Source organism: Emys orbicularis, chromosome 1, assembly GCF_028017835.1.
Source record: "Emys orbicularis isolate rEmyOrb1 chromosome 1, rEmyOrb1.hap1, whole genome shotgun sequence".
NCBI classification, from domain to species: domain Eukaryota; kingdom Metazoa; phylum Chordata; order Testudines; family Emydidae; genus Emys; species Emys orbicularis.
Genome location: NC_088683.1, coordinates 47428182 through 47450693, shown reverse-complemented (window position 1 = coordinate 47450693; position 22512 = coordinate 47428182). Strand labels below are relative to the sequence as shown.

General features: G+C 40.1%; 1 protein-coding gene across 3 annotated transcripts in view; it reads left to right on the top strand.

Moving 5' to 3' along the window:
* Positions 1-22512, top strand: part of KCND2 (potassium voltage-gated channel subfamily D member 2) — a 418036-nt gene that overhangs the window by 366140 nt on the left and 29384 nt on the right. For all 3 annotated transcript variants that reach the window (XM_065417548.1, XM_065417539.1, XM_065417557.1), the window contains exon 2: positions 13137-13299. In XM_065417548.1, the coding sequence (XP_065273620.1) occupies positions 13137-13299 (163 nt within the window). The remainder of the gene's footprint in view (positions 1-13136; positions 13300-22512) is intronic.

Here is a 22512-nt window from a genome sequence, read left to right as displayed (position 1 = left end):
TGGCATTTTAAATTATCTGCTGTAGGATGCAGTGCTGAGATAGATGACTAATTAGTGTCCACTTGCCAGTGTTTAGTCACCAAGTAGCTGGGAAGCACTAGGGAACAGCTTTATAACAATTTACTGCATCCTTCTCAGACAAGGAAACCATTTTGCAATTGTCAAATATAATTTGACATCTCTATAATATTGCTTCATGTTTGGCATTTTTGTTCTGCTGTCAAAACAGTTTCAGTACTTCACTAAGGGGTTTTTTTTAGCTGATCTCAAAAGGAAAGTATTCAACAGTGCATCTTGCTAGCACTGGAGAATTATCCTCATCTTCTACATTAATTGGGCTGTTTAGAACTGATTTGTGAATAAATGGTATCTAGACAGCATGTTTTAGAGTTAAGGTGAATGGGGAGTTCACAGTTAGGCTCTCTGCATTTGGACAGGCATTAGTTATTCTTGGTTCATGACTTCAAGTTTGTTTTTTACATGCATAAGAGCTAGAAATACGGTGGTTTTTTTTTGTTTGTTTTTTTTTTAATGAAATGTGGGAGTCTGATCCATCATATGCCTCCAGGAGATGGCACCTCAGGCATGGGCCGTTAGTGCCTCTGCCTTAATCTAGCCCTGTATATAAGGATTCTGCTAATGTTGCTATTCCCAAAGATCTGCCAGCATTGCCAGAATTGTTATTTTTAATTATCAGAACAGCCCCCTGATGAGAGCACTTTAGAAATAAAATTACTCATAAACAAGCTAGGATTATCCATTCTTCGATGCTGATTGTGCAAGCCACTCCTCTCAGACCATTTCAGTGTCTCTGTGAATTCACATGGGCACAGGATTCCATTCTCATGAAGCAGCTTGCAGGAGTGGGGACATAGATCGTAAACTCTTCAGGAAAGGCCCACATTCCTCATATGTGTAGACAATGCCTAGCACACTGTGGGCACCCCTATACTATAAGTAAAAATAACAATAAGACAGACTGGTAAGTGCTTTTCTGTCAAAACTGTTTTTCTCTGTGGAAAATTGGGTTTTTGACTAAAGAAATTTATTTTGTGAAAATTTGTGTGAAAAGTGCCTGCTTTCCACAAAAAAAATAGACTTTTCTATCTAGTTCTAAAAACTAAAACTCACATTTTTGGGGGTTTCAACTGAAAATTGAAAAATGTAACTTAAGAAATGCTGCTATAGTGCCATGGAGTAGTTGCTGTTTGACTTGTCATGCCCCCCGATCTTCTCTATAGGCTGGGTTCCCCAGCTGAACTACTCCTCCCATGATGCATCACAGCAGCTCAGCAAGTTCCAAAAAAGTCAAAATTTTCCACAAGGGCAGGAGGAGGAGGACAATTTCAACCGGTTTTAGCAGTGAGGTGAATCAGAGAACTACAAATCAGGTGACCTGGGTTCTTTTCCTGACTGCCACAGACTCAGTGTATAACCTAGGTCAAATCTTTTAGCCTTTCTGTGCATAATTTTCCATCTGCGAAATCAGAATACTTATACCCACTTTTACAAGTCACTTTAAGGTTCTAGGCTGAAAGCTCTTGTATAAGTGTAAAGAATTACTATTTTATTAGAAACTTTCTATTTGAGAAATGTTTACCTCAGCCAACCTGGCAGTCCTAGGGGCAACATAGTGCACTCCCATATGGAGATGTGAGTTTGTCTGTCTTGCATTTTAGGTTAGGAAGACCTGAGCACATCAACCCTTGAGAGGAGGGAGTGCTTTCATTGTTTGAGTGATCACTCTGGCCAATGCTTGGAGCACCATTCATGGGCTCTGGAGGGAACCATGTCCATCACTATTCAGCAGAAGAGATGGTTATTGCAACATAGGGCCTCTAAAGGCCCTATGTAAAAACAAGGAGAAAAATGGTTTACAACTCCATACAGAATCTCTCTAGGTTGGAATAAAGTTTGGGATAATGCATACAATGCTCTGGATTTCGCTTCAACAACAATCTATTGTATTATTAGACATTTCAAAATCATTAGGCTATTTTTAAGGTCTAGGTAAGGGTGTAGATTTATCATAGCAATTGCCAGTGTCATAGAGTCCAAGAACTACTTTTCTTGCTTCCCCCATCTGCAACTACGTGTAAGTGCATGATTGGCTGGCTGGCTGGCTAAATGGTCAGATGAACAACTGTATACTCTTCACTGAGAGTCTTAAGAAAACAGCCTTTGGGGCTGTGCATGAAGCTACTATTGAACATAGAATTGGCATTAATCATGATAGGAATCACGGGAACAGTTCCATGAACTCACCATGGAGATTGGAGGAGGGAAATTGTTAGACCACTTTGGCAGCTTAGGCGAACAAATAGAGCAAGAACATCCCTTATCCACTAACATTTAGGACCGTATTTGTGAAAACTAGAGATGGTCTAATTCAAAAACTCAGATCGAAACTTTGCGGATGAGTTTAACAATCCCCAGTGAAAGAAACTTGGGCCTGAAAGGAAAAAAGGGACAGGGATAAGTATTCCTCCATGTCCAAACCAAACCTGGTTTTGACAAAGGCTACAATCTACATCTGATTTTTTGGGGGGGGGTAGGGTGGGAGGGGGATTTGCCATTCTTTAGTCAGAAATTACCTTGCCTTTTCAAAGGAACACTATCAAGTTCATTTTAATGGCCTGCCATTTATTTTACTACAATCTTTGTAATGCCTTTTCATAAGTTTGAAAAAAGAAACACTACTATTCCTTTTTCAGTAAATAAGGAGGAAGTTATACAAGAAAACCCCACACAATATAGGACTTATATAGAGAATGTAAGTGAATTGGAACTGTATGTTTGTACGCAACATGTATGTAGCAATATAAAAATGACAGTTTTCTAATATCAGAGGGGTAGCCGTGTAAGTCTGTATCCACAAAAACAACGAGGAGTGTGGTGGCACCTTAAAGACTAACAGATTTATTTGGGCATCTGAAGAAGTGGGTTTTTTACCCACAAAAGCGTATGCCCAAATAAATGTTAGTTTTCTAATGGTGTTTTATGCCCTCTAGTGGGTTTTGAATTTATTGCACTTATTATGCCTGAAATGCTGGTTATTTTTAACTGTTTGCTTTATCAATGTTTAGTCTGTGTAAAATGCATACACTAGATTTATTCCTGAATAGTATACCCTACACATTTAGAAGGATGCCTATTATGCCCAGTTTAATTCTTTCTGGGAGTTTTCTATCACAGCCTAACCTTTGTTTAACATTTCCTTCTGTAGCAAACGTTATGTTCCTAAGACATATTTACAGTGTTAAGCAACCACAAAAAAGATTGCTGAGTGATAGCTGCATGCAAGTGATGTTATTGCACCAAAATAAAAAATTACACTTCTGTTGCACTTTAAAAAAAAAAAAGACTCTTTTGACCAGATAAATAATTGTATGTGGAATATGCGGAAGTGTCTCTCTTCTCCATTTAAAATTTTGAGCATTACCCTCTCCACTCACATCACGGAAAAATGGCAAAAATGATTTTTTGAGTTGCAATGCAGAACTATGACTTCTCCATACTCGATGTAGGGATTTCCACAGCTTCCTCCTTAGACCCATCAGAGGACCAGCCTGAGAAAACAATCTGCATTAGATTCAAAATGGGTCAAAGAATGGTGCTGTTAGCCCACGATGCCACAAATATGGACAATATTGTCTGATATTTCTTGAAATGAGGCCATGTCAGTAGAAAATATGTTCCACCCATTAGGCAGAGTAACTGATGTGCAATGACCACTACTGACAGCGCTAATAGGTATTGTAGATGGATGGATACATTGATAGACAAATACTGATCTACTAATGTAAATGTTACAGAACACACATTAATAATCCCACACATTAAACCGGTTGTGGGAATTCCCTAATGCCCATGTTATCCGAGATGCCACAAATTTAGTTGTTAGCTTGTAAAAGGTACAGTCCCGGCTCCCATGTTTCTCATGCAAAACCATAGGAAATCACATCCATGTTCCTCAGACCACCACTTAGAAAGGTCCAGTTGTCTATCAGCATAAGGAGACAATCCATTAACTTGATATTATCCCTTACAATGAGGAGTCAGACATGGAACAATGGTCTGTTGTTGAACACAAGATTAAAGCTAAATTTCATCCATTTCCCAAGAGGTATTCATTTGATAATGCAGTTTTGACTTCTGGTATGATATAGCTTAATTGACACACCACAAGTGCACATCTAGTTTGTCATATCCTTTTCACTTCACTTTTTTCGATAATAAAGCAGAGCACATGTGAATAATACAGGAATCAGTGGTACTATTTTTGTTCAGTCAGCTAAAGTATACAATCTTGTGATGTCCTTTTGTTATGTTACAAAATTAGGTAGAAAGTTAATACAAATAATGAGGACCAAAGCATTGACTAAGATATGTTCCACAATAATAGGTTCATATGCGTTATATGCAATTTTGATAAAGAGACTTGCAAAAATTGCAACTGAAAAAATGTGGAGAAGGAAAATGCACTCACTATTATAATTTGTATAACAATAAGATGAGAAAGAACCAGACATTAAGGTTTTAGCTACTACCTATTTTGAAAAGTCACTGTATAAAGGGCTTCCATGTTTGTTGTATTTCAGTGACTTCAAGATCAAATTTGCTCAGTTGTCAAGTAACAAGATAGTTTTCCCACTTTATAATACAAGTTTTACAAAACTCACCCTCCCGTCTCTTCACTTCACTTGGGCTTGCAGAGACAACCCATGACTACAGATAGTGGGCTGGGGGGCAGAGTGAGGGCAGCCAACTTCAGCAGTGTTACTGAGCATGCTCAGTCCATGCCAAGGAGCAAATCTGAGAGGACACGTGACCCCGCATGCCTCCCCACACGTTGCCTCTGCGAGGTGCCCACAATTCTTCACTTCTTCTTCTGGTCCTTTGCACGGGTTTCTAGGTCATGGAGTTTCAGTCCTTTTCTCTTCAGACTCCTCTTGACAGAGCTTTCCATCATATCCTCAGTCTTCAACATCCTTTCTTGCTGTCATCTTCCTCCAAAGATTTCTTTACTGGCTGTACTTACATTCTCCAATTCTTTTCACATGTCCTGCCCACCTCAAATGTGTGCTCTCCAGCCTATCTATGATTGAGAGTCCTAAAAAGAACAGGAGTACTTGCGGCACCTTAGAGACTAACAAATTTATTTGAGCATAAACTTTTGTGGGCTACAGCCCACTTCATCAGATGCATAGAATGGAACATATAGTAAGAAGATATATATATACATACAGAGAACATGAAAAAGTGGAAGTAGCTATACCAACTGTAAGAGGCTAATTAATTAAGATGAGCTATTATCAGCAGGAGAGTCCTAAATTCATCTTTCCCCTAATTTCTTCCATGCTCATTTTGTCTGTCCTCTGGTTGCCTGCCATTCTCCTCTGCTACTACCTGTATCTTCTTTTCTTCCATCTCCATAAGACTCACCATTTCCAAACCATAGAGCAGACAGGAACAAATACAAGCAGCCTACACTTTTCCTTTCAGTTTGTTACTTAACTGCCAGTCTCACAGTACTCTTGCCACCTTTTTCACTCCTACCCATGCGCATTGGGTTCTTCTTTTCAGTTCTCCAGATCTCTATCCAATGGTACTAAGTTTACTTCCCAGGTACGGTAAACAAATTCTTTTTTCTGATTCAGCTTCTCTCCTAAAACTTTGATCAACAGCTCTTCTTCCACCTTCTGTTCTTGCATAACTTCAGCTTTCTTTATATTTACCTTCAAATCATGATCTTTAAACACAGATGCCCACTTTTATACTATATTTACCAATTCCTTTTTGCTGTCAGTCAAAAGGGCCAGATCATCAGCATATGTTGGTTTTGTCTGTGTCTCCACTAGCTTTGTTTTTCTACTAATTATCTCCATACCTAGCATGAAAAGAATTGGACTCAGCACACTATCTTGTTTCAACCCCGCCATCATCTCACAACTCTCTGAAATTCTATGTGTTGTTACCACCATAGCTCTGGACCTCCATATGGCTCCTCTATCATCTGCACTTCTTGAAGTCCCCCCTCAATCCCTCCATCTGAATACTTGAAACACCAGCTCCCGCTGAACCAAGTCATATGGTTTCTCAAGATCAAAAAATGCTACATACCAGTTAACCCATCTATTTATCATTCTTTCAAACTTCTGTCTCATTGCAAATACTGTGTCTATAGCACTCCTTCCTTTCCTAAAGCCATGTTGCTGCTCTCCTATATTTTGCTACACCTTGCACCTCAACCTTGTGTCCAAAACTCTCTTAAGGTCTTTGAGGTTAATTTAACAGGGCGATACCCTGATAGATATTTGGATCTTTTGCATCACCCTTACCCTTCTAGAGAGGCACAATCAATCCCATTCTCTAGTCCTCAGGTATCCTTGCTTGATACCAGCAAACTCACAGTAATCTGTGAAGCCACTTTGTTCCTGTATCTCCAACTGCCTCTATCATATCAACAGTTATTTCATCTTCATCAGCTGCTTTATCATTTTTCACCTTATTCAGTAATGTCTCTAGCTCCTCCTCTACACAGATCAATACCTATTGAGGCTTCCCCGTAAGTGTTGACAGTGCTTCCATTCACAATTCCCTCCTCACATTTAACAGCCTTTGGGAATCTTTTTTCGATATCTCTATCACCTCTTTAGGGTTAGTCACCACACAGTTCCTATCCTTCACACATAAAGATTTCTTCATATCTTGTTTTTTCACTGTTCCTTTTTTATGCTAACCCAAAACCCAATTTCCTGCCATCATCCTCTTCCATCTTTCTATATAATTCCTCTTCAGCCTCCATTCTTGCCTTAGTAACCATATTTTAGTCTCCTTTTTTACCTGTTTGCATGCATTTTTGATTGTCTCATTATCACAACCTGCTTCCTCAAACTCTTTGAATAATCATTTCTTTTTAATTTCACTTGTACATCCGACTTCCACTATCAGCTTGTTCTCTGAAAGCACCCATCTTACCACTTGTTCTGCCACATGTTACCTCCATTGACTTAATGAAACAGTCTTTTAATTTCCTTCATTCTTCCTCCACTGACTTCATTGTTGCTGGCAAAGCATGAAAGCCTTCCTTTATTTTTTTGGCAGAACTGTTCCTTTCTCTTGACCTCCCCCACTTCCCATTTCTTCCTCAATTTCATCTTCTCTCCTGATTTCTCAGGTTGCATTGTTCTGACACATATTCACTCGGTATAACCTTTACATCTTTCACCATTTTCATATGTTCTCTTCTTATCAAAATATAGTACACCTGGGCTTTAGTTTTTCCACTATAGTATGTCACTAGGTGTGAGTCTCTTTTTTCAAACTATGTATTCGCCACTGAAAAGCCATTAAAAAACACCACTCAACCTACTTCTTCTTTTGCATTTATTTTACCAAAGCCAAATTAACCCACCACTCCTTCTACTAGGCTCCCTTCACCAACGTGGCAGTTTAAATCACCACTGACAGGTAACAGGGTGTTACTCTCAACCATAACCACCACTTCTGCCAGCTCATTTCTAAAGCTCTCCTTCTCTTCCATAAATCTGCCTTGCTGTGGAGCATATGCTGACATCACACATATAATCTTACTCTCTATCATCAGTCCTACTGCTATCAATTGGTCTTTTCTTTCTACACTCATGATACCCTGAGCAATCTCTGGCCTTATGATGATGGCTACCCCCATTCATTTTTTTCCCTCCAGACCAAAAAAGTTGAAATCCATCTTTCAAGATTTGACTTTTGCCTCCATGCCACCTCGTTTCCTGCAGACATAGTATACAGATTTTCCTTCTAGTCATTGCCTCAACCTCCTCTCCTAACCTACCCATAATGAACCTATATTCCAGGTCGCAATTCCCAGGTCTTTGCAAATTTGTTGCTGTTGCACAGAAGATAGCACGTTGATTGCCCCGAAAACAGTAGCATGTTTTAAATGACTCAAGTGTGAAGAATCCATGACACACAAAGAACTCAGTAGCTAAATAGCCCTCTGGCACTGCCCCACTTTGCTGATCCTGCAACATTACAAACCCTGACATTTGAAAAATCAAGCTGTGCTTTCTCTGGTTCATGCATCATCACTAGTAAAAAAGGAAGTTTCTTTGGGCCAAATTATGCCCTCATTTATACACTGTGCAACTCCATTGTCTGAAGTCAGTGATGTATTACAGATATAGCAGCAGATTCACAGAGCTATAATCTAGCCACAGGTGTGTATAGAATGGACTTCCCTCTTGAACAGTCCCTTGCAAGTCTTCTTCCTTTGGCAAAAGTCAGTATGGGAGGATTGAGGCTTCTTAAATCCCTCAGAATTGCATTTTCCAACCTCATCTGTGGTGAGCTTCATGTTCTACTTCCTTTGACCTCAGCTCTATAAACCTTCTTCTGCACATTGTACATAACCCCACGATTGCAGTCATCCTCTTCTCAACTGGTACAAGACTGCAACTTGCCAGGAACTTCTACATATCTCCTCATTTGTGACAAAATCAAACCAATGGATGTTAAGAATACGCCGTAACTTTCAACACTGAAAACTGTTTAGTTTCCTTTCCTCAGCTGTTTCTGCTCCATGTAACAGAGTTGTTATTACTACTGCATTGAATACTTGTATCTTAGTTATCACACAACATCACGCCACCCAAACAAAGTCCTTTGAAGATATTGAAATGCCATTCATGCAAGACTGGTCCGATATGTGACTTCTTCAGATATAGAACCTTCTGCTGTCAACTGACTACCAGACAGATAAAACTATCCACCCATTCAGTGTAATTGCCATATACATGCAGCATCAGCAGGTCATTTCCATTTTATAGGAGGCATGCTTAGCTTTGGTTAATCAAAGTCCCATAGATTCTGCAGTTTTTAGCAGCTCTTCCAGCATTAGCTGTAGTTGGTCAGTAGTCAGCCCAAGTAAGACAATATCCACATACTCGAGATCCTCTAACGATGAATCTTTAAATTTCCCACCTCCTACTTTGGCCTCAATCAGCTTTGTCATCAAATAGTCTATTAGAACATTAAATAATGTAGGTGATAGAATGCATCCCTGGCATACTCCTGAGTCTACTGAAAACCAGCCTGCAATTAACAATCATTTATCTTCATATGGCTAAATGTACCATGGTACAATTCCTCCACTAGGCACATTAAGTCCTCAGGCACACCATACGGGCATAGCAGAATCCACTGAGTCAAAAGCAGTTGGTAATCTGTAAGTGTGATGTTAACTTCCTTCTCTTGCTCTAGTCATTTTTCAGTAACGTTCCACAGAACATATATACCATGGATTGTAAATTGAGCTGTATAGAAACCACACTGAATGTGAAATTTAGGAACTTCAAAGTCTCAAATACACATTTCTGGCTATGTCTTTCGGAGGCTTTCTGAATACACTGTTCCATACCATTCCACCATTGATTATGATCATTCTCACAGGCCCTCATGACTGCTCATTCAAGACATTGCTTTTCCTCTATTGCCCATTTCCTCTTCCATTCACTGACTCGATTCTGACCTTCCAGTGCATCCATTCTGCATCATCCCTCTTTTTTTCTCACTCATACTTTGATGGTATCATTTGTAATCCAATATTGCTTTTTCATTCTCTTTAGTCCCAGTTGTTCTCCAGCAATCTCTGTGTGATAGAATCCCAAAATAAAGCCCATTCTTCCTGGGCGTTAGACAGCTGGTAATCCAATATAGAATATTTGTTGGAAATTGCTACCCATGTAACTATTAGCAATTGCTTCATCATGAAGCTTATCAACATTTAAACGTTTCAATGCAGTAGGTACCAGTCTTTGGAACTTTATTAAATGGAACATCATCATTGCTGTTAGGAGTTGATTATCAGATTCCAGAGCAAGATCAGCACTCCTAAATACACGTACCTACTGTTTCCAAACTAGAACGTGATCCAAGGTTGTATTGTCACCCAATGGATATTGAAAAGTAAACTTATAGCAGTTCTTGTGCTGAAACCAGGTAGCCATTAAAAATAGTTCATGTGGGGAAGCAAATTCTAATAGATGAAAACAATTATCTAATCTCTCCTCCGGTAAACTGTGTGGTCCCAGTACTAGTTCAAATCCAGTTCTATCATGGCCAATTCTTGTGCTCATATCTTCTAAGATGACGATATGAAGTCAGGGTATATACTAGATACAACGTCCTCTAACATGGTATAAAAAGCATCTTTTTTAGCATCAGGCCTTGTGTCATGTTGAGCATATCCACTAATAACTACCTACCTTCAAACTCAAAATGATGGCTATCAGGCATGGCCAATAAGCCTGCCAAGTCAGTTGTGCAGATTGCGCCACAGGGACAAAATCAAAGCAACACCAGTGTGCCCTTCAGATGTGTCATTAGGCATGCAACAATTGAAAGGTCTGACTGCTACAAGTCAGAGTTGTGCAGTCAGTGTTTAAATTCCACCATGTCTCCTGCATGCCACATACAACAGTCAACTTTCCAGTTCTTCAGCCAGGAGAGTCCTCTTTCCGACCGCTGTTAATGATCAGCCATTTCATGGTCCATCCTCAGATACTGATGTTGCTTCAGAAGGGGACATACCATCTTTATGTCAGGTGCTTCCCTCCCATTTCTGTTTATGGAAGAATCATCATCATATAGTGTGAGTCCTCTGCATGCAGTAGAAGATTTAGATGAATCCTGAAGCTTGGTTCCGTTGTGAGTAGTAGACGAAACTGCCGAAGCAGATAAAGCAGATGAAATTGCTAACATTGTGTGTTTTTCTTCTGCATGTCAAAGCTAGAGATGTTTTACAGGGATGTCTTGCCAAGCCATTGCCCAACCCTCCCACTTTATCTGGGCTTGAGACCAGCACTAGGAACAAAGACATTGTGGTGTGGTTATTACAGGTATAACTGAATGTAAAATTTGGCCCTCCAGCTGGAACTTAGTTAACTATTTTGTTGTGGCATATACCAGAATAGAAACCAGGTCCCATAGGATAGTAGACCTAAACAGAATAAATGTAGGAAAACCTTTAGTTTTGTCACAAAACTGAGCAGCTATGATTCTGACTACCCACAGGGTTGATTAAGAAGCTGTCATTTCTACATAGTCACTCTTCTGAACATAAGTGCACTTTAACATCTTCAGCACAGTGTTTATCAGCAGGAGAAAACTTAAATTAGACAAATTACTGCCATGCACAAATTACAGCTATCAATAAGGTGGAGGATATTATTAACACTAACTAAGGGCCAAATAAGATTATAGTTGGAAAATGTTTTATTGTTTTTCCTTATTCAAGTAGAAATAGGAAAGGTAGTCAGAACTGGGATACTTCATAGCTGAAGCTAAATCCAGCTCTTTACTGTCATTTAACACAACAGACACAGAGAAACATATTCACTATACAAACAATCCTAAACATTTTATTTCCAAGTTTTATATAACTCTTTGGAATACTATGGAAAAATATCATCCCATGTCACAGCCTTGGAATATATACATGGCTACTGAAGTATTGGAAGCTGACTGGCCTAGAGTCCTTGCTACCATTAACATCAAACTGCAGTAGACTTGCACAAACATACAATTATATTACCAACAGAGTGTTTTATTCCGCAACAAATGCAAACAAAAACGGAGCCAGAACTGCCTTCTAACTGTCCACAATGTTCCGTTAGTGACAATGGGAGCTTTTAGTTGCTTTGCACTTTTGAAAATCAGGCTGTTTATTTAGGTGCCTAATGTGGATTTAGAAACCTAACTTTAAGCACCATCTTGAAATTTTAGATCATGCATAAGTATAAATAAGTCTTTCTAAATATGTAAATATATAGTCTACCTGATGTGTTGTGTTGTATTGGGGGGAAATATAAAGACTATACCCCCCCCAAAAAAATGTAAGGTAGGTGCTGGGGACACCTGTATTGTGAGATACCGCTGCTAACTTAATGGAAAGTATGGGTCTCTTTCTGGCCTCTTTCCAGTCCTAAAGTATCCTGCTCCTCACACCATCCACATTTAGTCTTTAAAAGATAGAACCCATCCTATGCTACTCTTTCTACCCATTTTTGCAGGTTCAGTATTGGTGTCACTAGTTTTTAACAAATGTGATTAACAAAACTAAAACTACAGTAGGTGTTTTAGTATCTATCAGTGTAACATACCGTTTTATATGTTGTTCTGGCCAGGTCTTGTAAAGCCACTAGACAGTTCTTTTTAGATAAAATAAGTATGGTCATTACCATCATTACATAGGTTGTTCCGGGCTATAATATCACCTGATTACTTGATTCCCTCCATTAGCACTTCATTTCTTACCCTATAAAATCAAGCCGCTTCTCCTCACCTTAAAGGCTACTGAATCTTGCCCTGACACATACCTCTGCTCTCATTTCTACTGATATCCCATCCTGCTCCCTATGCCCTGCCCCCATCTCCGTCCTGCTCCCTATGCCCTGCCCCCATCTCTGTGTTACTCGTCCCTTCATCTCCTTCTCTCATTCTTGGGTTCGGACCTGCCAAGTGCCTAGAAGAGTCTCCCTGTTTTCACCCACTTCTCTCTTATCCCTCAAATCCCTGTGTAAAACATGTTTTATTCTCATCAGAGCAACTCCCAAACATTGCCTCTCCTGCAATGTTATCCTACAGCTTGCTTTGTGTTTGGTCTTGTCCTATGTAGACTGTAAGATCTTTGGGATTGGGAGTGTGTCTTACCTATGTTGTGTAACATGCTATGCAAATTTACAGTCCTATGTAAATATTTAATAGTAATTAATAACCCAACCAAATTAAACAGCAAATGTAACTTAAGGGTATTTAGCTTATTCTTGAACTCAGTAGCACTCAGTTACACATTTTGTGCTACAATACAACAAACTACTGGGTGTAGAGAACAGAATCCTCTTTATAAGCTGTCAGTTGAAGTTCCGCTAGGTAATTCTTAATGTGTCAACTTAAGCACTAAATTAAAATGGAAATGATTTACGTACATACAGCACATAGACATACAGACAAATGTATATGTGTATGAATTGTTCTTTGCAAATTATAGTAAAAACAGTTTCTAGCTAGTTTGACTTTAAATCTGATACTTAAGAGTAGTTAATGTTTTTACATAGATTTTGTTTTCTTTAACCCAGGTATGGTGACATGGTGCCGAAGACAATAGCTGGGAAGATTTTTGGTTCAATTTGTTCCCTGAGTGGGGTCTTAGTCATTGCTCTGCCAGTTCCTGTAATTGTCTCCAACTTCAGTCGTATCTACCACCAGAATCAACGAGCAGACAAGCGCAGGGCACAAAAGGTGCGCTCTCACTTCCATCCCACACTCTTGATTTGGTGCGAAGTAGATAACAGATGGCTTTTTTATATGCTGTGTGTCATCCAAGGGAACATAATTTATTAATAGGAGGGCTGCTATACATTCATGATAGCAGGGGCCCTAAGGCAAATTTACTAATTTAAAAGTACATTTCACTTTTTTTTTTATGCAAAAATTGCTCCTTTCTTCTTCTTGTTAATGTCCACAGATCCACTACAATAGGTACTTTAGCCTGCTTGCAGCTTGGAGGCAGAACCAGCCCTGTCAGCCACTGGGAGTACGGAAGTACCTTGCTTCCTGATGTTCCCTCCAGGTTTCTCTGCCTCCACACTGGCCAGTGGCTCAGCCAGACCTCCCTGCAGATTTCTCAGGAAAATTCTAAATTTATTTTAAATTTTTAGACTAACCATTTGGTTCTGTCTGATTCCCAGTCATGTCCCAAGGCTGCATTTGCTTTTGGGGACATTGTCCTGTCAGCTCTCCTTCCCTTTCTGGGGCATTTACTGCAGCTGGTGCTCCTGCCAGCTTCAAGGACAGAGCTAAGCCAAGAAAAGGCAGAGGCAAAAGGAAGGGTCTGTGTCTCATGCTCCTCCACATTATCGAGTGTCTCGTTAAAGAATTCAGCCAGCTCTGTGGGAAGAATGCGGTTTCCCTCATAGTCCTGTCTGGGCCAGATCACCTCCCCACACCCTTCCCTGGGTAGAATAGGAGCCAGGCAGGACTGGAGAGGCTGGCTGTGCTGAATAAGATGCAGCCCAGGCCCAGTGGGGATACCTTAGCCCACTCCCCCAGCAGGAAAGGTGTCTGGCAGGATTGGACAAGAACTGGCTCCGGGGCAAGCAGACATCCCCCAGGAGGGAGTGAAGCCAGAAGGGCAGAGCACCAGATGGAAGATCGTGTCTGAGTCCCCATAGCCCGCACCACCTGCCAGTGCTTAATTTGTAATAAAAGAGGTGCTGGGGCTCACGCAATGAGGTGATGGGGCTCAAGCAATTTTTTTTTACTTTCATAACTGATGCAGCAAGCCCAAAGGTGCCGGGAATATGAACTGCCAAGCCTAGAGGTGCCAGGGCTAAGCCCTGGCACAATTTAAGCACTGCCACTAGCTACACCTCTGACTGCAGGGCTCAGCCACCTCCTCCCCCTCTTTTTCCCAATGGGTCGCAGATGGAGGGCTCCGGACACAACATGACTGAGACCTCCAGGGGAAACACAGGCCTATCTGGCTCATGTGAATTCCATTCAACAGAGAGGAGTGGAGCTTCTGGGGAGCCCATCCTTAAGCTCCAGGCTAGTACCTTCCTTGGGAGATCCAGAAAGAGCCCATGTGTGGGAGGGGAGCCAAATAAGCCTAGCCTCTTGGAGGACAGAAGTATCACTAGTCTCTTGAATATTTTCAGAGAAATCTCTGTGTCCAGTTTTACTTGAATAAGTAGCCTCTCACTATATAGGCCCTTTACAGGCATCCAAACCCAGGCAGGCATTCTCTCCGCTCCCTCCCTTGATCATGGAAACTCTGTGATCTGTTTCACACAGGTACATGGGGCTTTGGTCTTTGGGATCAGATGCTGAAACAAATCCATTCCCAGCTGTCTTGGTGATACAATGGAAAACTTTATGGAAAGACGAGGCAATTCAGTGTCATCAGAATAGTCACCTTATAGTTCTGGCTCCTACCATACTCTATAGAAAAGACTACAGAAACCCTCAGGTGACATCAGACTACCCCCACTAAATAAATTAACAAATAGGGATTGTCATCGGACACCCTAAATGCCCCTCCAGGCTTTCACAAGCAATGCTAACACTGGGGTGGGGAGTAGGATTCACATCTGTTTCACACAGGTACGTAGGGTATTGGTATTTGGGATTAGATGCTGAGACAAATCAGTTCCCAGCTATCTTAGTGATTGTAATGAGCATTACAAACCCCATATAGAGTTGAGGCTGAAGGGAGAGGAGATCCTTCCCTGCTTACCAGTAATCATGCTGACCACACCCCCGCACCGCTCCCAGAACTGCCAGTCTTGGAGACAAGCAACCACAGCTGTGACCAATAAAGAAAATGAAGCCAGCTATAAAGGAGGGAGAACAGAGAGGGAAGGGAAGTAGAAAAGGATAGCAGAAAAGTAACAATTCTGCACCAGGCTGTCTCTAAGAAACTGACAGGGAGACAAAAGGTGTCAAGCCCTGGAATTTAAAGGCTGATAAACTCAATTTAGTAAGTTCCTAATTTCACTAAGTTCCTAAAAGAGACTTGTCTTCAAAGCATTCCCATTTTAACCCTCCTTAGACAATTCCTATATTTTGCAGAGGGATGGCAGCATTTTTCTTTTCCCAACTTCAATCATTACTGTTCATCCTGTGCTTCCAGGGTCTCTCGCCAGGATCAGCCAATAATATTGGCTTTAGGGAAGAAGGAAGTTGCTTATCTTTTGCCACACAATTTTTCTGATCCGGTTTCTGTACAGAGAGAAGGATGACAGAAAAGCACTGTATAATGTGGTTCCTGGAATGTCTTGGATTCAGGACAAACACACACGCATGGGATTGTCAGGGATGTCAGTCGTACACCTGAGCTAAGGATGGGTACTATCAGGTATCCCAGGTCTCGTCTCAGAAGAATGTTAGCAGAAATATCTCACTCACCATAAGACATTTTGGTAGGCTGCTGATCAACACCTTTGCATCTTGAAACAGTAAAGTACCCTATGACCTCTCTGTGTGAGGACACAGGATGCGAGTTGGTGAATGGTATCTTGCAAAGCTGAGCAAGGTCACTGATATGTGTCTTACCAGCTATTACACTGTTCCCTAGGACAATAGAAAAGATAGGAATGGGAGAGTGACAGTGACAATGTTTATGCCTTTCTTGCTGTAGCGACTATGGCTCTCTGGCCTGATCAACCTAGTGTTGCATCTTTGGATGTCTCTGTCTCACAGAAGAGGTCTGCAATTGCAAGACCTGTCCTGCATCTGGGATCAGACAGGTTTAAAATGAATACTTGGATAAAGTGATTATTGCTCTCCTGGACCTCAGAAGAGAAGTCAACAAATAGAACATATTCTACTAGCTGATACAAAGACAATAGTTTAACTACCCTGTTAAATAAGTGAAACATAGCCTTGAGTTCTTCCAGGAGGATTTTACTGTGGGTGTATAAATGTCCAAGTTAAAATGTAAAGCCTCTGTAATATGTTGTCAGCATGTTCAAGAAAAAGAAGTTTTGTACAATTATCAACCCTAAACACTTTTTTTTAGAGCATCAACCTTACTCCAACGCTGCAAGGTCATAGAGCATAAGAACACTGATCCATCGAGTCCAGTGTCATGTCTTCCAATGTGGCCAGTGCCAGATGCTTCAGAGAGAATGAACAGAATAGGGCAATTATCAGTTGATTCATCCCCCATTATCCATTCCCAGCTTCTGGCAGTCAGAGGTTTAGGGTTATGTTTCTGACCATCTTGGCTAATAGCCATTGATGGACCTATCTTCCAGGAACTTATCTAACTCTTTGTTGAACCCAGTTATACTTTTGGCTTTCACAACATCTCCTGGCAATGAGTTCCACAGGTTGACTAGGTGTTGTGTGAAGAAGTACTTGTTTTAAACCAGTTGCCTAATAATTTCATTGGGTGACCCCTGGTTCTTGTGTTATGTGAACGGGTAAATAACGCTTACCCATTTGCTTTCTCCACAGCATTCATGATTTATAGCTCTCTATCATATCCCCCCTTAGTCATCTCTTTTCTACACTGAACAATCCCAGTCTTTTTAATCTCTCCTCGTATAAAAGCTGTTCCATATTCCTAATCATTTTGTTGCCCTTTTCTGTACCTTTTCCATTTCTAATATATCTTTTTTGAGGTGGGGTGACCACAACTGCATGCAGTATTCAAGGTGTGGGCATGCCATGGATTTATATACTGGCACTATGATATTTTCTGTCTTATTATCTATCCCTTTCCTAATGGTTCCTAATATTCTCTTAAATGTTTTGACTGCTGCTGCTTTTTTCAGAGCAGCTGTTTTCAGAGATTTATCCACAATGACTCCAAGATCTCTTTCTTGAGTGATAACAGCTAATTTAGACCCCAACGTTTTGTATGTATAGTTGGGATTATGTTTTCCAATGTGCATTACTTTGCATTTACCAGCATTGAATTTCATCTGCCTTTTTGTTCTCCAGTCACCCGGTTTTGTGAGATCCCTTTGTAATTCTTCACAGTCAGTTTTGGATTTAACTATCTTGAGTAATTTAGTATCATCTGCAAACTTTTCCAAATTATTTATGAATATTTTGAACAGCACAGGTCCCAGTACAGAGTCTTGGGGGAACCCCACTATTTATGACTTTACATTGTGAAAACTGACCATTTATTCCTACTCTTTGTTTCCTATCTTTTAACTGATCCATGAGAGGAATTTGCTTAAGAATCTTTGCTGAGGGAGATTGTCAAAGGCTTTGTGGAAGTCACAGTACACTATATCAACTGGATCACCTTTGTCCACATGCTTGTTGACCCCCTCAAAGAATTCTAATACATTGGTGAGTTATGATTTTCCTTTAAAAAATCCATGTTGACTCTTCCCAAACACATTGTCTTCATCTATGTGTCTGATAATTCTGTTCTTTACTATAGTTTCAACCTATTTGCCTGGTTCTGAAGTTAGGTTTGCCAGCCTGTAATTGCCAGGATTGCCTCTCTAGCCTTTTTTAAAAATCAACATTACATTAGCTATCCTCCAGTCATCTGGATAGCGATAGGTTATATACCACATTAGTAGTTCTGCAATTTCATATTTGAGTTCCTTCAGAACTCTTGGGTGACTACCATCTTATTCTGGTGACTTATTACTGTTTATCAATTTGTTCCAAAACCTCCTCTACTGACACCTCAATCTGGGACAGTTCCTCGGATTTTTTCATTTAAAAAGAATGGCTCTGGTTTGGGAATCTCCCTCACATGCTCTGCAGTGAAGACAGATGCAAAGAATTCATTTAGATACTCCGCAACAGCCTTGTCTTCCATGACTGCTCCTTTAACACCTTGATCGTCCAGTGACCCAACTGATTGTGTGGCAGGCTTCCTGTTTCTGATGTACTTAAAACATTTTTTGCTGTTAGTTTTTGTGTCTTTTGCTGGTTGCTCTTCAAATTCCTTTTTGGACTGCCTTATTATTCTTTTACACTTGACTTGCCTAAGTTTATGCTCCTTTCTATTTTCCTCAGTAGGATTTGACTTCCAATTTTTATAAGATGCCTTTTTGCCTCTAATCACCTCTTTTAGTCTGCTGTTTAGCCATGGTGGCATTTTTTTGGTCCTCTTACTATTTTTTTATTTGGAGTGTAAAAGCATAACCTTGGAACCTCATTCTTCTCCTTATAACACTACCCAGACTGAACCCCTGCAGGAGGTGTCATTATACTTCCTATCCATTAGAGTAGGTCTCTCAATGGCTATGTTCTCCAATCAGATGAGTCTATTTTAAATGGGAACTTTCTCCAATAAGATACAGTATTGTACTTTTAATTTAGAAAGGTAGTCCTCTCATACCTATTGTAGCATTCATTCCCTAAGTAAATTCAGGAAATGTTCCTCCTTTGGTTAAGCATCAAAGTCCAGTCCTTAGAAGAACTGCTAGGCTCAGGGTAGAGTAGTCGTCCTCTCCTGCATTTAGATATATTAGACGGCTACATGGCCATCGATACATAAATTCACCAAATTCTGCGTATTGGTCATCCAATCGTAGCCAATGCTATTTCTTTACTTTTGACAGCAGTCTTCTCCACATTTTAGAGAGGAAAGGTAGAAGAGATATTTATATGTAATCAATTTCACTTTTGATATCTACTTTAAAAGAATGATCCTGCTTCCCACCCTGAATGCACACTGCTATTAAAATCCAATTGTAGCGAGATCTGTGGACCTTAGCATGAATAAGAACAGTAAAATGTATCCGTGCTCATATGAAAATTTCCTTTCTTCAAGTAATAAGGTCCACAGATATGACCCACCCTGGAGACCAATGTATCATCCAGAATACAGATGGAAATTGACATCTGAAGACTTGGGTTTGGTAGGCAGAATTTACCATGTCCTGCTGTAGAAGAAATTGTTGTGCTTTTTCTTCAGAGTATATTTACCGCAATATGTAATTTAGGAAAGTAGATTTGAATTATACTGGCTGTGAAATTTACCTCAACTGAAGGGAATTTCAGAAGACAGGGCATTCCCCTGCTGCCAGTGACTGACAGGTATGGTTCTTCCCCCAAGCTGGAAGCAGGCTGAAGTACCCATTTTACCTGATCTGTAGACTTTATTACTTAAAGGACATTTTCTGTGAGGCACAGGTTTTCCTGTTCCGTATTTTCAGGGTATCATGGGTTGAATGTTAACAATCATTTATAATAATACTATATGCTTCTCTTTTCTGTGGACCCAATGTTTCTTCCTAAATGCTCTCCCCATTTTCCATCCCCTCTTTTGCTTCACCTTTTGTATAGCTATCCATGAATGTACTATGTCCTCTCAGCCAAGGAATCTGAGACCTTGTCTACACCAAAGGAAAAAGTCGATCTAAGTTACGCAATTTGGGTTACGTGAATAGCGTAACTCAAATCAACGTAGCTTAGATCTACTTACCGCGGGGTCCGCACTACGCGACGTTGACGGGAGACGCTCTCCCATCAACTCCCCTTAATCTTCTCGATCAGGTGGAGTACAGGAGTCGATGGGAGAGCGATTGGTGGTTGATTTAGCAGGTCTTCACTAGACCCACTAAATCGACCACCGATGCAATGATTGCCGCAGCATCAATCTTCTGGTAAGTGTAGACAAGCCATAAGAGTAGCTCCTTCAGAGTCTATCAACACTGGTCCCTAGATATCTTGAGGAGTCCTTAATTGCCAATCTCAATGATCACTTTCTCCACAGAAGAGCTTTTCATGATTCCTTAATAACGTCCAAAGAATTAACTGGTACCATAAATTAAGTATATGGTCTTTCATCTGATCATGATCTGATAAGGCTTTTACACTTTTATATAGCAACTTTTATCCTGAAGGTTTGCTGATCTTTTATTTTACTTACTGACTGTGTACATAACATATCTATCTGTCAAGTTATGAATAACTTTACATATTACTGAAGTACAACTAGCTCTGTAAAGTGCAACAACTGCTTAATAGCACCTGGCAGCTCAGGGCAGAGCATTTCCATTAGGGCATAATGCCGGCTACCATCGTTTAACACTTAATTGAAATGTTAACTTCACTGAGGTTACAGAGATATAACTGATGTAAGAATTCAGCCCAGATTTTTGAATGTAGTAATAAAGCATGTTAAGCTTGTGCTCAGTGAGCAATTATTTATAGAACCACCATTTTTTAAATGCAGGATATATCAATTTGAATATATTATTGAAAAGAAAGGTAGTAGGGCTGAAGAAATCTCTGGATCTTATTTAATTCCAGATCCACTAACTGTACAAAGTAAACAACACTTCCTTCTTCACTAAGTGTTGGTGTCATTGAAATTCTCTTCACCAATCTAAAGTAAATTATGTGCAGTTATTGGGAAACAATAAAGCAAAGCAAGAAATACTGGCCTGAGCTCTGTTAGATATAAGTGTAAATTACACTTACACCCACTGTAAGGCCCCTTTACACTACCAGAATGGTGTAAAGGGCCCTTAGTGGAACTGAGAATTCAGGTCATTTAATCCATTGTTCTTGAATCCACACGACATATTAAGGCAGTGATACTCACCCCTCAATGGTTCAGGAACCAAATTAGCGATCAATGTTACCCCAAAGAGCCACAGTAGTGTGAATTTATTGTTTCATTTACTGTTTACAATTGATACTAATAACATAATAAAAGTATCCTGATTGGTTAATAATTAAATCACAGTGTTTTAATATCATGTGCTGCAAACAGCCGCAGGAGACACATTAAAGAGCCACTTGTAGCTCGCAAGCCTCAACTTGAGTATCACTGCATTAAGGTATTGTTCTTATCTTTACATTAGAAGATCATGAAGGTACCGACTAAACACTAACTAGAGAATTTGTACTGTTTCCGTAGCAATAGGAAGAGAAGTAACTATCTTGGTGGCCAGCAGAATGGACACAACACTATTAATGTTGCATTTTGTGCTATTGAAAAAGATCATTAAAATGGACCAAATGTATCTCTTGGGAAATCTGATAGAGCTAATTTCCAGTGAGGCATAAGAAGCTTCCATGTTGCAGAGTTCCTACCATGGAATAACATTAATATTACTATGTTTTGAGCTGGTGCTACATCTAAACATTTATGAAATTCGGGGGACTAATCTATAAACGTAAATTCAAAAGACAGAAGAAAAGCAAAGAGCTCAAAAGAGATGTATGGAACCTTTATCATCATGGAGAAAGAAGTTGGACACCCATAAGAATGTGAGCTGATGGTCCATTTGTTGGCAAGTTTAAGACCGAAGACTATGGTGGAATTTTACCAAAGCAGCTAAAAGAGCCTTCCTAGTTCTGATATTTTGTACTTTCCCCAAAGATTGCAAAAATTCACAGAGCACTTCGACCGCATTTACAAAACGTCAGTGTCCTGGGGACTAAGGGAAGAAATGGAAAGCTTCACAGTAAGGAGGATGGTTTCCTGTGGAAGAGTTTAGTCGTCTCTCTTTTTCCAGGCACTGCTGCTCAAAAGGAGAGTCGGACGAGGTTTGTGTTGGCTGAAAAAAGGAGTATCTGACAAAACGTTCTGGTGACAGGCACTAATGAAAAAATGTTGTCTTCTCTTCCTCTTGTGACGTACAGAAACCATACATTCTCCACCTGGCACCTCTCGGGGACTAAACTTATATTATACTTCTGTTAAGTTGCATCAATGCACTCTGTCAAAAGCAGCCAAATATAAACATCTCAGAACAATTCCTTTTTGGCAGCATATTATATGATCATTGGTGCTGTGACAATTTTAAAAAGAAGCAGCAGGATTAATTACTAGAACAACCAGCAGTGTTTATTGGACACGCATTTGCTTGGAAATCCACCAGGAAATGAAGGGAGCATGTTATGAAACAAAGCTGCCCCCCGTTCCTTCAGCCTAAAACCTAGCACCAGGGATTCTCTATTCCATACAGTGCCAGCACTAATGCCCTCTCAGTGTCGGAGGGACAAGGGAAAAATACA